General features: G+C 40.6%; 1 protein-coding gene across 1 annotated transcript in view; it reads left to right on the forward strand.

Moving 5' to 3' along the window:
- Positions 1–1,745: 1,745 nt before the first annotated feature.
- The window catches only part of Zbtb11 (zinc finger and BTB domain containing 11), a 33,306-nt gene continuing 18,806 nt past the window's right edge, over positions 1,746–16,245 (forward strand). The window contains 3 exon segments of the mRNA XM_034515207.2: positions 1,746–2,304; positions 10,541–10,776; positions 12,152–12,383. Coding sequence (XP_034371098.2) covers positions 1,995–2,304; positions 10,541–10,776; positions 12,152–12,383 — 778 coding nt within the window. The 5' untranslated portion in view covers positions 1,746–1,994.

Here is a 16,245-nt window from a genome sequence, read left to right on the forward strand (position 1 = left end):
TCCCAAATTACCCAGCTTTCATCCCCCAGTTTGTCAGCCTGCTAATGTGCAAAGGCCGAACCAGGTGAAACTAATTTCAGCATTCAAGAATCTGAAGTATGATTTTTTAAAAATTATCTTAGTATGGGCTAGAGAGAGATGGCTCAGTGGCTATGAGTACTGTTTGCTCTGCCAGAGGTCCTGAGTTCAATTCCAGTGACCACATGGTGGCTCACAACCATCTGTGATAGGATCCAATGCCCTCTTCTGGTGTGTCTGAAGATAAGAGACCATGCACTCACATATAAATCTTTTTTAAAAAATCTGAGGTATGAGGGTTGTTAAGGGTTTGAGACCAGTCTAGTAGCAAGATCTTTTCCACAAACAACCATCAGTTTGTGTAAATAGTCTAGTACGTGGAATGTAGACCTTTGCAAGGAGACAAACAGGACACAGTCTTTTTGAAGAAGAGTTGGCATGGCCCATGTAGCCCACAAAGGACTAGAAATAAACACAAGTTTAAAGTTTGGTTTTTCTTAGGAAAGTTTGATTAAACAAACCAAAAAAAAAAAAAAAAAAAAAAAAAAGAAAACAAGACTAGTCAGTTCCTGTTACTTGCAAATGCTCAGCAGGTGGATCTTAGTTGTATTTGCCACATCCTTTTACATGCATTCTCAAGATTTTATTTTAAAATCTCGTTAGCGTTTTTTTAAAGTAGTAGAAAGGTCATGAATCCACACCCTGTGCAAACCTGTATCTGAACTTTTTGGGAGAAGGATGCTCTCCTTTTTCACTCTTCATTCCCATTATATATGATGGAAACACTAATCACCGGTTTCTGAGCCAACTGCCACCTGCTTGCTCCTCACTTGTGGTCCCAAAAACGTTTAACGTTTAAAAGCGGCCGGGCAGTGGTGGCACATGCCTTTAATCCCAGCACTTGGGAGGCAGAGGCAGGCGGATTTCTGAGTTCGAGGCCAGCCTGGTCTACAGAGTGAGTTCCAGGACAGCCAGGGCTACACAGAGAAACCCTGTCTCCAAAAACAAACAAACAAACAAAAAACGTTTAAAAGCCTCATAGACATGTAATGTATCCTCCAGGCAGGAAGAATAGCAAAATAGCTTCAGCCAAAGTCAATGGATTGAGAAGCCTGGAATCTAGCTTCAACAAATGAGGGCCAAGTGCGCGGGCATTAACAAGGAAGCAGCTGATTGAGACCAGGAAGGGTAAATCTGGGTTACCTCTTCTTGTAATTTAATCATCTAAAAATAATCTGGACCTACATAGTCACCATGGTGATGATTCTAGAAAATTACTTAGGTAGTTTGGAGATAATTCTTAAGAGGATAGTTCATACCACTGAAGCACTTAATGCTTGATAATACTGCGACAGTTTTTAGCCCAGAAGCTCAGACGGTGGCAAACAGTTGCTACAGTTTAAAATCGGTGGTATCTAGTATATCTAGTCTCAAAGTATACACAAAAACCGACTCAATTACCGTTTACAGGGAGGGTCTCAGGGAAGCAAACACCGAACAGCTCAAACACGTGGCTTTTCAGAGAGCGTGGGAAAGGAAAGGGAGGGGGTGGGGAAGGAAACTGCCAGGACTTAAGATGTCTGCTGAAGACCCTTGTACCCGCCAGCGAGAGCGTACCCTCTTCCAAAATGTCCTCCTGCAGTATTGACGTCACACCGCCGGCTCCTTCAGAGGCAGAAACTGAGAGTGCTCCAATCAGGCCACTGGCCCCGCCTTTGCACGCGCGTCACTTCCGGTGGTGCAGCAGCCATTTTGTCAGTCGCCAGCGGATCCCGCGCGCTGCAGAAGTGCAGTTCCCCCTGGTTACCAGGTCGTCGGTTCTTCCTTCGCGCTGCGGGCGCCCTCGAAGAGCGCCCACCAAAGGCGTAACCTTTTCTCTTTACAGTGTTGCCGCTGCTGTTGCACCTCTACTGAGCCAGAGCGCTGTCTGCCTTTCCCTACCACTGACAGGCGCCCTAAGGGCGCTGCCAGCAGCGATGTCAAGCGAGGAAAGCTATCGGGCCATCCTGCGCTATTTGACGAACGAACGTGAGCCTTATGCACCGGGCACTGAGGGCAATGTCAAGCGTAAAATCCGCAAGGCTGCCGCCTGCTACGTAGTGCGCGGCGGGACTCTCTACTACCAGCGGCGGCAGCGGCACCGCAAGACGTTTGCGGAGTTGGAAGTCGTGCTGCAGCCGGAGCGGCGCCAGGGCCTCATAGAGGCGGCACACCTGGGCCCTGGAGGCACTCACCATACCCGGCATCAGACCTGGCATGACTTGTCCAAGACGTACTGGTGGCGAGGTGAGCGCTGGCCCGGGCCGAGGGGGAGGTTCGGCCGCAGGCTTGCGGGGGCATGGCCGGAGGCGAGGCCTGCGTGCGCACCCGCGAGCCTGATGTCTGGGACCGCTGTGCCCTAGCCAGGTGGCGTTCGGCTGCGCGGCAGCCGCGGGACCGAGCCGAGCGGGTGGGGGACGCGAAAGCAGCCGCACTTCCCTACAGGAAGGAGGCCCGGGAGGCTGGGGGCGGACCCTCGCCCTGGGTGGGGCTTCGGGGGCTTCCCTCGGGGCCGGGCCAGCGGCCGGAGGGCGTGGCGCGGCCTATCTGGGCCCGCCCCCTCGGGCCCCTGGAGCATGGTAGGAGGCTGAGAGGCAGAGGCAGACCTACCTACCCCTCTCTCTGCATCCCTTCTGCCTTAGAAGGCTGGCCCAAACCCTGGCTACGGTCTCCAGGGAGTGCCGCTCGGATTAGGCCACTGGGCTTGGTCCAAATCTCTCTGATTCTGCAACTGCGACGTAGAAAAAAGGAGTAGTGTGATTAATGGTGCGCAGTCGTCGGTTTTAGAGCATTAGGCAGCCTTTCAGAGACAGTCGGATCTTTCTTTTTTGGGGGGAGATGGGACAAGACCGAAATACCATAAGGGGTTTTATTAGGAAATTTTGTCGTATTTTTTCTTGTTTTGAGTGTGGCAATCCTCCCACCTCAGCCTCTCACGTGTTGAGATTACAGCCCTGACGCACCAATCACGGTGATGATATGGGATCCTGTTTCCTAATGCTGTACTGTTCTTTTTACTTTGTGAAAATGGCCCCAGGAACTGCGTAACGCTGTGTATGTTGGGAAAAGATAAGATTTATTGACTGATTATTTCTCTATCTGAGGCAGGACCTCACTAAATTACTCAGACTAGCCTTGAGTTAAGGATCTGAATGCCTCACTAGCTGGGATTACAGACCTGTACCACCAAACCTGACTTAATTGATTATTTGGGAGTCAGAATATAATGACCCTAACACTTGATCCCTTGGAAAGCAGATGAGAGCAGAAAAGTTTGACCTTTCTCTTTTTAATTTTTAAAAAAATTATATGTATGTGAATGTTTTTCCTGAATGTGTGTGTGTGTCAGCTGTCCACGAAGGTCAGGGAAGGGCATTGGATTCAGAACTGGAGTTACATTACACATGTTTCTGAGACACCATGTAAGTGCTGAGAACTGAACCCTGCTCATTTGAAAGATCGAAAGTACTCTTTACTACTGAGCTGTCTCACCAGTCCCTCTAATCGGTCTCTCTTTCTTTCTTTCTTTCTTTTTTTTTTTTTTTTTTTTGTTTTTTGTTTTTTGTTTTTTGTTTTTGTTTTTTTGAGACAGGGTTTCTCTGTATAGCCCTAGCTGTCCTAGAACTCACTCTGTAGACCAGGCTGGCCTCGAACTCAGAAATCCACCTGCCTCTGCCTCCCAAGTGCTAGGATTAAAAGCGTGCGCCACCACTGCCCGGCTTTCTTTTTTTTTTTTTTTTTAAAGATTGATTTATTTATGTATATGAGTACACTGTAGCTGTCTTCAGACACACCAGAAGGGGGCATTGGATCCCATTACAGATGGTTGTAAGCCACTATGTGGTTGCTGGGAATTGAACTCAGGACCTCTGGAAGAGCAGCCAGTGCTCTTAACCACTGAGCCATGTCTCCAGCCCCCCAATCTTTCTAGTAAGTTTTTGTAATTCTATTTTATGTGCTGTGTGTTATGTATGTACATGCAGACTAGGGCTGGCAGCAAGGGCCTTTATTTCTTGAGCTGTCTCATTTGCTCTAGATTCTAATTTTTCTTAGGTTTATTAACTTTGTCATCGAGCCTATTTTAGGAACTCTTGGGTAGTCCCTTTGTTCCTTAGAGAATTCCTTTGTGGATAACAGTCCAGGTTTATCTTATTCTCATACAGTTTTTCTTTATATTTAAAATTTTTTTCAGATTATTTATTTTGTGTGTATGGGTGTTTTGCTTGAATGTGAATGTGTGCCTGGAACCCACAAAGGTCAAATGGAATTCCTGAAGCTAGAGTTACAGATGGTTGTGGATGCCATGCTGGTGCTTGGAATCAAACCTTGGTCCTCTGAAAGAGTAACAAGTGCTCTAAACTGCTAGCCATCTTCCATAGCAGTTCATATGACCCGCTAGCCCTAGTTGTATTTTTAAAGAATACCTGAAATAAGCTGGGTGTGGTAGTGAATGCTTTAAATCCAAGTGCTTAGGAGACAGAGGTGGGTAGACCTCTGAGTTCAAGATCAGCCTGGTCCACAAAACATTTCCAGTATAGCCAAGGCTAACCACGTCTCAAACAAACAAACAAAAAACCCAACAAAACAAATAAATGAAACAAACAAAACTGATTTAAGCTAGGCCTATGATATCAGTGCTTCCATTATTCCAGAGGCAGAGGCCAGAGGATCACTGCAAAGTTGAGACCAGCCTGGTCTACCTCAACTCTCACCCCCTACCCCAAGAAATCTGAATTAAATTTCCAAGGAGATGTAACTGTGAGGAGTAAAACTAGAATCATGGCTACATGATGTTTATATTGAGAAGTAGAGGCAGCCTGGTCTACCCAGTGAGACCTTGTCTAAATTTTTAAAATAAGAGTATCAGTATCTCACTTTACTAATTTCATGTACTATTTGCCTCTGCTGTATGATTTTTTTATTCCCCTCCTAGGGTAGGAATATGTTTTTTTTTTAAGGGATATGTTAATATAACCTTTCTATGCATGCAGCATAATCAAAATTCACAGTCAGCAGGTGCTAATTGGTAAATGTCCAGTACTCTACAGTGCACTACACAGCTGTGATGTTTGATAGATTGGGTGAATTATATATGTATTACACTTAAGGGTATTTTCAATTCATGATGAGATAATAGGGATTATAATCCCATCATAAATTGAAGCATTTATATTATTAAGGTTCAAAAGTAAAAGCCCTGACCATGTATAGTGGCTTGTGCCTTTAATCCAGCACTTGGGAGGCACAGGCAGGCTGATCTCTGTGAGTTCCAGGACAGCCAGAGCTACACAATGAGACCCTGTCTTAAAAACAAACAAAACCCTGTTCTAGAGCAAGAAATTTCACAGGCTGTTTTTGTCAAGTGAGTATCACTAAGAATGTTCGACAGAAGTGTTTAGGAGCATGTTTTTGTTTGTTTTTATTTGAGACAATGGTCTTTCTATGCCAGGCTAGACTAGAAGTTTTCTAATTGTTTTTAAGTTAGGACATATTATGTATACGTATAATGAGCAGTCTTGAGAAAACAGCCCTATTCTAAAACAAAGGATCATAAATGTTTATAATGTATATTATATTTATACACTTACCTTGAGGTAGTTTTAAACAGTAATTTTAGTGTGCCTGCATATGACTATCCTATCACAAAAGTCAGGTGTGGGATTTTGTGACATGTTGATACTTAAAAAAATTTAGACTTTAAAAAAATATGAAAATATTTATTTCAGGCATGGGTGTTTTGGTAGCATGTATATCTGTGTATTGCTTGTGTGCTTGGTACTTATGAGGGCCAGAAGAGAACATTGGATCCCTCGGAACTGGAATTACAGGGAGTTGTGAACCACCATGTGGGTGCTGGGATTTGAACACTGGTCCTCTAGAAGAGCAGCCAGTGCTTTTCAGATGACTCCATCTTCAGATGACTATTGAACCATCTCTTCAGAGCCAGGTTTTTGTTTGTTTTGTTTTGTTTTTAAAATTTTAGGCTACAAAGGGTGCTCAGTGTATAATTTTTCTCTCTGACTCTATACTCTATGAAGAGTCTTTAATAACTTGATATCCAAAGTACTATCTCAGGGGACCTTGTTGGGAAAATATAGAAACTTGCTCTGAAGAGCATAAAAACCGTTTGTTTCCCTAAATGTAAAAGGAGATTTCCTGGGAGGTGGAGCTTGGTAAATGCTTGGAGCATCAACATAAAGAGACAGAAAAACTAAGCACAATGTAGATATAAATACCTCAGCCTCATTTTTATGATATGTAGTTTAAATGTTTCTCATTGGTTAATAGTTATTTTATGAGAAACATCAGAAGGGCATCTAGCCGTCATATTGTAACTGTCTTAACCTCAAGACATGCTGTTAGTAGTGATTACAAGATGCCCTCATAAAATATGCTGTTAATTTTTCTGTGCTGTTATTTTATCTTCTTTTATTTTAGTTTGCGACAGGGTCTCTATAGATCTGGTTATCCTGGAACTTTCTGTGAAGAACATGATGGCTTCAAACTTACAAAGATCTTCTTACCTCTGCCCGAGTGGGATTAAAGGCATGCCCCACCGTACTAAGCTTAGTGCTGTTTGTTTGCTTTTGGCTTTTTTTGAGTGGGGGGAGTCTTTTTATTTTGTTTTTGATGAGCAGTAAGTTTATCAACATTCTAGAGGAAAACAGGAGGAATAATTCTTGTTGAAGTCTCTGACAACTGATTGACATTGTGTCTAATTCAGAGGGGTAAAAATTGCTCTTACACATAGGAACTTACACACGTTGGATTGAAACACTATTTTTGAGGTATTTTGGCTCATCACATAAAATCAGTAAATTGCATAAAAACAGTAATTGCAAGAATATTGAGTGCATAATAGAGTAAAAATTCTGCCATATTTGAGGGTTTATAAAAGAGATCTTAGGGCTGGAGAGCTAGCCCAGTGATTAAGAGCATTTGTTGCTCTTTTAGAGAACTGAGGTTCAGTTCCCTGCACTGCCCAGTGCTTCACACCCATCTGTGCCTCCAGTTCTAAGAGATTGGAGTTTTTCCTGACTTGTGTGGGTACCAGGCAAACGCAGTGCACATATGTATGAATGGGCAAAACACTTAAATTGATTAATGGTAATTCATAAAAGAAATTGTTATTATTATTTTGTTTGTTAGTTTGTTTTGAGGCAGGGTTTCTCTTTGTTGTCCTGGCTATCCTAGAATTCACTCTGTAGATCAGGCTGGCCTCAGACTCAGAGATCCCCTGCCTTTGCCTCCTGAGTGCTAGATTAAAGGCGTGTGCCACCACCGTCTGGTTTAAAAGGCAGTTTTAGAGAAGTCATATGGTGAATTAACATTAGAAAACACTAGGTAGACAAATTTAAGTAGATTTTATCTGATTTTTAAAAATCTGGTTTTTTCATTTCCCATTGGCAGAGCTACTCCTAACTTTCATCTTGTCATTTTCTTAGGAGTTGAGCCTAAGAGTAAAGTCATAAAATGGTTCCCAGACATTCTTGTAGTAGACAGGGGTAGGGACATGGGTTTTCTTGCCATTTCCGTCCTTGTTCAGATACTTTTGATGAAGTTTCTCTAGAGCTCCTTGAACACAGTCGGCTATTATCTTTTTTTAAAGTTTAAGATTTATGTGGCCGGGCGGTGGTGGCACACGCCTTTAATCCCAGCACTTGGGAGGCAGAGGCAGGCGGATTTCTGGGTTGGAGGCCAGCCTTGTCTACAGAGTGAGTTCCAGGACAGCCAGGGCTACACAGAGAAACCCTGTCTCAAAAAAAAAAAAAACAACAACAACAAAAAAAAACAAAAAAAAGATTTATGTGTTTTGTCTGTATTTAAGTATGTATGCGCCTGATGTTCACAGAGTTCCGAAGAGGGCATTGGATCCTGTTACAGATGGTTGTAATCTATCATGTTTGTGCTGGGAAACAAATGTGAGTCCCCTGTAAGAGCAATGAAGTGCTTTAAACCACTGAGCCATCCCTCCAACTGTCCTTATTTTAATTTTTTGAAGGATTTTGTATATATGTATACAGTAGATACGATGGTCTTTCCACACCCTGCCTATCTTTTCCAGTCTCTCCCAGCACCCTAATTATGCATCTCCACATTGACTACAAGAGCAGTGGGCGCGCCTAACACCCGGGCATCTCTCCAGCCCCAGAGCACTCATTTTCAACCTTCACAAACCATAAAACATCCATACAGAGGAGTCTACTGAGGGGAGGGAAGGATGGTAACAGCAGTTGTAAGCACGTGCTGGTCTTGCAGACAACCTGGGTTCAGTTCCGAGCACTGACATGGCGGCTTATGCTCATCTGTAACTGCAGTTCCATGAGAGCCAACATTCTGTCATGGTCTCTGTGCACACCAGGCACACATGTGATACACATACATACATGAAACCAACTACTCATACACATAAAATACAAGTACATCTTTTTTTTTAAAAAGGAGTGACCTTTAAGAAAATCAGGTTTTAAAGTCGATGCACTAAGGCTGGCCAGATCACTCATCAGATAAAGAAAGATACTGGCTGCAAAGCCTGAAAGCTTGAGTGTGGTCCCTGGAGCCCTCACTAAGAGGACTAACTTCTGAACATTGTCCTCTGACTTTCACACATAGTAAAGTAAGTACATTTTATACGAAAAAAAATCTATTCAGTGCACTAATAAATTCAGAAATAGGTTTTATTTTATAGATGGTGGTATATACCTTTAAGTTTGAGACCAGCCTGGTTTACAGAGCAAGTTTCAAGACAGACAGAGCTACACAGAGAATCCCTGTCTTGAAAAACAATAAGTCACTTCTACAGTGATCTGTTGAACCTAGGACTTTGACAAATCTGTTGGCTCACAGTAGATTTACTTCCTGTGGTTTGAATGTATTAACCCAAAATTCATATATTAGAAATTCAATGCATTGTTAACAATGATACCTTTAAGTAAGACATGTCACTATAACAAGAGTGGGGTTCGTTATGGAGAATAGGTTTGGAATGATGAAGGGGTCAGCCTCTAGCTGTTGGTGGCCATATTTTTTCTGTTATGAAATGCAGATATGCCTTCAGCAAATGTTGGCCTTGAGTCTTTAACTTCCCGACCTCAGGAACTGATCAAATAAACTTATTACAAATCATTCAATCTTTGATGCTCTATTATAAAGCAGTACCAAATTAGTGCATGTGTACACACACATACACACACACATGGCTTAAGGCTTAGTTTATAAGTTTATCCAGGAAGCATAGACTTAGAGACCAACAGAGTGATATGATAGTATCCGAAAGGCTTAAAGTCAATAACAAATTTATTTCTTAAAAACAAAAACAAAAAAAAAAAAACAAAAAAACAAAAAAAAACAAAAAAACAAATTTGCTGGGTGGGTGCTGGAGGTGGAGTTTGAGACCAGCCTGGTCTGCAGAGTGAGTTCTAGGACAGGCAGGACTACACAGAGAAACCCTATCTCAAAACAAGCAAACAAACAACCCTATTTTTGTGTATTTACGTGCATATGTGCCATGTGGGTATGCACTCCCACAGAAGCCAGAGGAGGGATCCACTACTTGAGTTGATGTTACAGGCAGTTGTGAGCTGCTTCTTGATGGGCTGGGAAATGAATTCAGGTGCTCAGGAAAAGCAACAAGCACTCTTAACTTCTGAGCTACCTCTCCAGCCCAATAGACTTACTTCTGCATGAAGTATAGTGGCAGTTTTTAAAAATAATTTGGAAAAATTACTTCTCATTATAGCTTGAGCCATATTAACTCTATATAAGTCAAGATAGTTGAGTATTTGTTTCACGTATATTTAACAACAAGAATATGTTATAGGTACTGAGGAATGTATTAGGTTATTTTAGAGTTTTATGAACATAATGCACTTATAAGAATCTAGGGGGTATAGGCTATATACAATAGCATTGTCATATATTTGATTCATAGCTAACAGAAACATAATTATGTAGTATGTAACTATTTTATTTCATGGATACCTTGTAATGCACACAGAAAAGGACAGGGATATATAATCATCTCATGCCAGAGTAAATTGAATACTTGGTAATAAACAAGAAAAAGTCTATCTCAATGTGGAAACAAACCAACATTTATATACTTATATTTTGAGATAATTTTGATTATTATCTCACATTCTGAAGAATTCACTCTACATTTTTTAATGGGTGTGAGCAAACATTTGAACATAAATTAGTATGTACATTAAATGATACATTCAGGGGCTGGAGAGATGGCTCAGAGGTTAAGAGCACTGACTGATCTTCCAGAGGTCCTGAGTTCAACTCCCAGCAACCATATGGTGGCTCACAACCATGGGATCCAAAGTCCTCTTCTGGTGTGTCTGAAGACAGTGACAGTATACTTATATACATAAAATGAATAATCTTTTTTAAAAAGATACATTTTCAAGTAGGAACACTTAAATTTGATGTTAATTTTGTTTTTGTTATTTGTTTTTGTTTTTTTTCTTGACTGAAGGTATATTAAAGCAAGTTAAAGATTACATAAAACAATGTAGCAAATGTCAGGAGAAACTTGATCGATCCCGTCCAATATCAGATGCTTCAGAAATGTTGGAAGAATTGGGATTGGACCTTGAATCTGGAGAAGAAAGTAATGAGTCAGAGGATGATCTGAGCAACTTTACTTCACCTCCAACCACAGCCTCCAAGTCCTCAAAAAAGAAGCCAGTATCTAAACACGAACTTGTGTTTGTAAGTGGTACTTTATATCCACCTTTCAGTCTTCAGGTTTTTAATTGTTATTTTTTTGTTTATCTAAGACATCAACACTGTTGACTGTGGGAACTGAAGCTGAAGGGGATGTGTTTGTTTAAAACAGCGATTCTCAACCTTCCTAATGCTGTGACCCTTTAATGTATTTCCTTGTGTTGTGGTGACCCTCGACCATAGAGTTATTTTTGTTGCTACTTCATAACTATAATTTTGTTATTGTTATGAATTATAATGTGAATATCTACTATGTAGGATAACTGATATTGGACCCCTGTGAAAGAGGCCAGTATCCACAGGTTGAGAACCGCTGGTTTAAAGTAAAGCTTACTGTTTAAGACATGTTAATTGTTTACTATGTTGTAACCTAAATGAGCTAAATGTAAACCAGTTGTTATTCATTGAACATAATGCTTCACAATTAATGTAGTATCCTATGTGTTTGTTATTAGTATATGAATTTTAACTCCTCCCTTTTGTAATGATACATTGCTACAGGCATACAGAATATTTTTCCAAATTATACTGTGGGTCACATAACAAGTTAAAATTGCTTAAACTGAGACTTTTGCTTGGTGGGTGTTTTTGAGACAGGGTCTCATGTAGCCAACGCTAGCCTTGAACAAGTTACATAGGTGAGGAAGACCTTGAAGTTCTGATACTCCTGCCTCTTAGTGCTGGATTGCAGACATGTTCCACAGATTGTGGTTTATGAGGTGCTGAGATCGAGCCTAGGCCTTCATACATGTTAAGTAAACACAACCAACTGAGCCACAGCCCTATCTTCCTTTCTAGGTTTTTATTATTGTTCTTTCTGAGACAGAATCCCTTTATGTATCACCGACTGTCCTTGAACTAAGTCTAAACCAGGATAGCCTAGAACTCAGATCCCACCTGCCTCTACTTCCCAAATGTTGGAATTAAAGGCATGTGTAACCATGGTTTTTGGTTGTGTTTGTTTCCTTACTCATTTGCTTTGTTTTGGGCTATATTAGTGTCATACATCATCACATTTTTGATCAGTAAAACAAGGCAACAAAAAGGATAGGATTTTTTTTTTTTTTTTTTTTTTTTTGGTAGGATCAAGTAAAACATTGTGGCTGGGTACTAGGGCTCATGTCTTTAGTCCTAGCACTTGGAAGCAGAGGCAGGAGGAGTTCTAGGCCAACTTGGTCTGCATAATGAGTTCAGGCTTAGTCAAAGCTACATAGAGAAACCCTGTCTTTTAAAAAGGCAGGAAATAGTAATGTATCTTATGTATATAGATAACAAAGAATAACAAATTGCTTGCTAAAAGTAATGGGTATGTGTGGGTGATATATATAATATACCTCTTATCTCAAACATATTTTGACAGGTTGACACCAAAGGAGTGGTAAAACGGTCTTCTCCAAAACATTGCCAGGCAGTTTTGAAACAGCTGAATGAACAGAGACTTTCCAACCAGTTCTGTGATGTCACATTGTTAATTGAAGGGGAAGAGTACAAAGCTCATAAATCTGTTCTGTCAGCTAATAGTGAATATTTTCGAGATCTTTTTATTGAGAAAGGAGCAGTTTCTAGTCACGAGGCTGTTGTGGATCTTTCTGGTAAGATTTTTCTAATACCCTTTGCTGTTTGTTAATAAGTATATTCTAAAAGATAAATAGATATGTATCTTCCAAACAAACAAAATTGATGCCAAAATGGAGGGAAAGGGCCCTTTAAAGCAAGGCTTTTAATAGTGTTGTGCAAAAGCTGTCATTTATTTTTTTGTTTGTTTTGTTTGTTTTTGTAGCTCTGGCTGTCCTTGTCCTCAAACTCACATTATAGAACCAGCCTAGCCTCTGAACTCAGAGATCTGTCTGCCTTTTCCTCGAAAGCACTGAGGTTGAAGGTGGGCAACCACACCCGGCAGGCAGGTCATCTTTCTTACCACTGCCTCTTAGGTCAGGGAATTGTAGCAGAATTATTCTGGAGTTGAAATGAAACAGCTGGAGAAAATGTACAGTTATTGTTACGTCAGGGGAAAATACACTTTGAAACTACCTATTTAATGTCTTGTTTTGTGGAACAAGGGATTTTATATATTGTACTCATATATGTAATTTTGTGTGTGTGGTGATGAAAGATCCCTGAGAGGGGAGTCACTTACTCAAGTCCCGGGATGTCACAGCCACCCAATAATTCACAACTCACGCAGGAGCAGAGGAATTAACAAGGCAGCCTGGCTAGGGGAGGTCTTATATAGGGGAACCCATAAACAGGGGGTGGGGGTGGTAAAAGGGTAACTAAGGAAACATAACATAAAAACAGTGGAAATCCCCAAAATTCATAATTGATAACCCATAATTCAGTCAGGGTCATGCGGAAACATCTTGTACACTCATCTTTCGCAAGAATGTAACCTTGCCCAACCATCCTGCTTTGGGCCTTCCCCACCCGCAGGTGGGGTTCTCTTCTCTGAGGTCTGAGGAATGTTAATCAGCCTCTCCTTCCTCTCCTGAATGTTAACCCAGCAAGTGTCCTCTGACTCAGGAATAATGTCCTCCCCCTGGAAGGTAGAATATATCCTGGGGCAGTGAAGTAAAATCTCTCATTTAGTTCTGCTTTCTTTGTGGAACTAGTGAACCAGCTGGCCTGCATTTTTTTTTTCCCCCTCAGGTCTAGGAGTCATAAAAACTGTATACTTTTCATAAGTTTTCTATATCTTTCAGTGAATGTACTTGTTAGTGTATACATACATGTATATTGAAGTCTCCATCAGATGTCTTTTTTTTCTATTGCTTCTACCAGTTCTTTCTACCTGTATTTTCTGAGATCAGTTAGTTCTGTCTGTTACCCCAAACCCAAAGCTCATCTTTGGGCCATTGAGGTTGCAGGAGTCTGTTTCTATGCCAGCACCATGCTTTTGTTGTTGTTGTTTTTGTTAGTGTGGCTCTATAATATAACTCAGAGCAGGTTTTAAAATAAACTGCAGCATTGTTCTTTCTGCTTGGTATAACTTTGCTTATTATCAGGTGTTGTGTGTTTCTTATGAATTTATGATTGTTTTTCTAGTTCTATAAAGAATGTGATTGTGTCAAAATCTGTTTGCTTTCAGTTAGCAGAGCCATTTAGACAGTATTAGTTCTGCTGCCCTATGAACAGGGTAGAGCCTTTTTTTTTCTTCCAAGGGGGTGGGAGTTTATTCAGGAGATAAAGCAAAGGTGGAAGAAGAAGGTGGTAGAAGAGATGAAGAAGAGAAGTAGAGGCTGTCCATGACTACGTGGAGAGAGGGGGGAAGGAGAGGGGAGAGGGGACAGAGAAGCTAGAGGCAAGAGAGCAAGAGATTAAGAGCAGGGTAGAGCCTTTCAATGTTAATAGTATCTTCTGTTTTTTTTTTTTTTTTTTTTTTTTTTTTTTTTAAGAGTCTAAGTATAGAATCATGTCATTTGCAAAATAAGGATAATTTTCCTACTTTATGACTTGTACTTTTTTCTCTGGTTTTATTGTTCTAAGACTTCAGGCAGTATATTCAGAAAGAATGGAGAGTGGACAGCAATCTCTGGTTTCATTCTAAATAGTCCTGCTTTTGTACAATGTTAGCTATAGGTTTGTTGTAGATAGATAGTGTGCCCTTTTATTCCTAGTTTATTTGGGACTTTTATCATGAAAGTATGTTGAACTTTGTTAAAGGTCCTTTTCTGCTATCAATTGAAACTATTATGTGGTTGGTTTCTTTCTTTCCTGTTTTAGACAAGAGGGTCTCTGTAATGCCCTAGTTAGTCTGAAGCTTGCTGCGTGGACCATTCTGACCTTGATTCACAGAGATTCACATGGCAACCATAGCTTCCTGAGTGCTAGATTTAAGACACAGACTACCATGCCCTGCTCTCATGTTGTTTCAGTTATAGCTGTGTGCTGTATTGTGCTTTTATTGGTTTGCATTTGATGAATTAATCTTGAATCCCTGGAATCAAAACCAATTGGTTCATGAGGCATCAATGTCTTCTTTTGTGGGCAAAGCAGGGTCTTACAATGTGATTCTGGCTATCCTGGAACTCACTGTATAGATAGGCTAGACACAAATTCATAGAGATTTGCTTGCCTCTGCCTCCTGAGTGCTGTAGTCAAAGATAACTTTTTTTTTTTTTACATTTGGTCTCTTAATGTGTTCAGTTTACAACAATATTGTTCAGATTTTTTTCTTTTCCTCTCTCCCCCCCCCCCCAACCTTTCTTTTTTCTTTTTTTTTTAGAAACAGGGTCTCTTAAAAAATGTAGCTCTGGCTGTCCTGGAACTCACTTGCCTCTGCCTTCCAAGTGCTGGAATTAAAGGTATGTGTCACTATGTGTCTGTGTGTTTACCAGGAAAATTAGTCTATAGTTGTGTTTCCTTTATTTATTTGTTTTGTTTGCACATGCTTATCCAGTTTTGTACCAGGGTAATGATGGCTTTATAGGATGAGCTTGGTGCAGTGATTCTTCCTTTTCTGTTTTATAAACCATTTTGAGGAACATTGATATTAGAGTTGGTAGAATCTGGTCAGATTGCAGTTGTTCTTGTCTGTAGGTATGCATGGGAGCTCAGTTTTAATATAGGCTCTCTGTCATCGTAGTGCCCAACTGCTGCCCTCCGAGTTATTCAAACTGACAAACACTGCCACTGATTTGTCTTGAGAACAGGGCTCCCCATCTCTTAACTTTGGAAAGTGTCTCTCTGCAGGGAGCTGCAGGGTTGAAGCTCTGCTTATTTTGTGAATTTAGAACTTCTCACTCACTTTGGACTTGGATATTTTTTATTTTATTTTATTTTATTCTGATTCCTTTCCTTACTGGGTCACATAGAAGTTGCTTCCAGCCTGCTACCTTGCCTTAATAGCTCTGTTTGTTTTTGATGAAGATGTTTTGTAGGGGTGTGGGGGGAGGAGCGCACTCGCGAGCGCTAACTTAACAGATGGAAATCTGAATGATTTAACTTCTTTTTTTAAAAATGATACTTTGAACACACACTCATTTTAAACACTTGGTCATTTGGAACCATGTTATTGTTTCCATGGGAAATTTTCCTTGCAACTCAGTTTCCCCTTTTAGATCTTTGAACGTAGATCAAAATGCAGTTATTAATAGTATATGATTTAATAACTTGTGTGTCCTCTGTTAATGTATTTTATATACTTTGAATAAAAACATTGGCTTCATCTCTATTAAGTCTGTTTAACAGTTTATCTCCTTTAAGGTAATTTATCTCTGATTTAGGAGAATATGTTATATGAAAAGAACAAAGTGTGGACAGTATGCCTGCAAACACTTGGTGTATGGGTGTGAGGATGAGAAAATCTGGATGACTGTTTAAGAAACTTGAGAAGACACTAGATTGAAAGAACTGCCATACAAAGGGATTGGCAGGATGAATATTGTAGAAATGGTTATATTTCTAAAAGCAACATAATCTCCGTCAAAATCAATGACATTCTTCACAGAGCTAGGA

Source organism: Arvicanthis niloticus, chromosome 12 (assembly GCF_011762505.2).
Source record: "Arvicanthis niloticus isolate mArvNil1 chromosome 12, mArvNil1.pat.X, whole genome shotgun sequence".
Taxonomy (NCBI): domain Eukaryota; kingdom Metazoa; phylum Chordata; class Mammalia; order Rodentia; family Muridae; genus Arvicanthis; species Arvicanthis niloticus.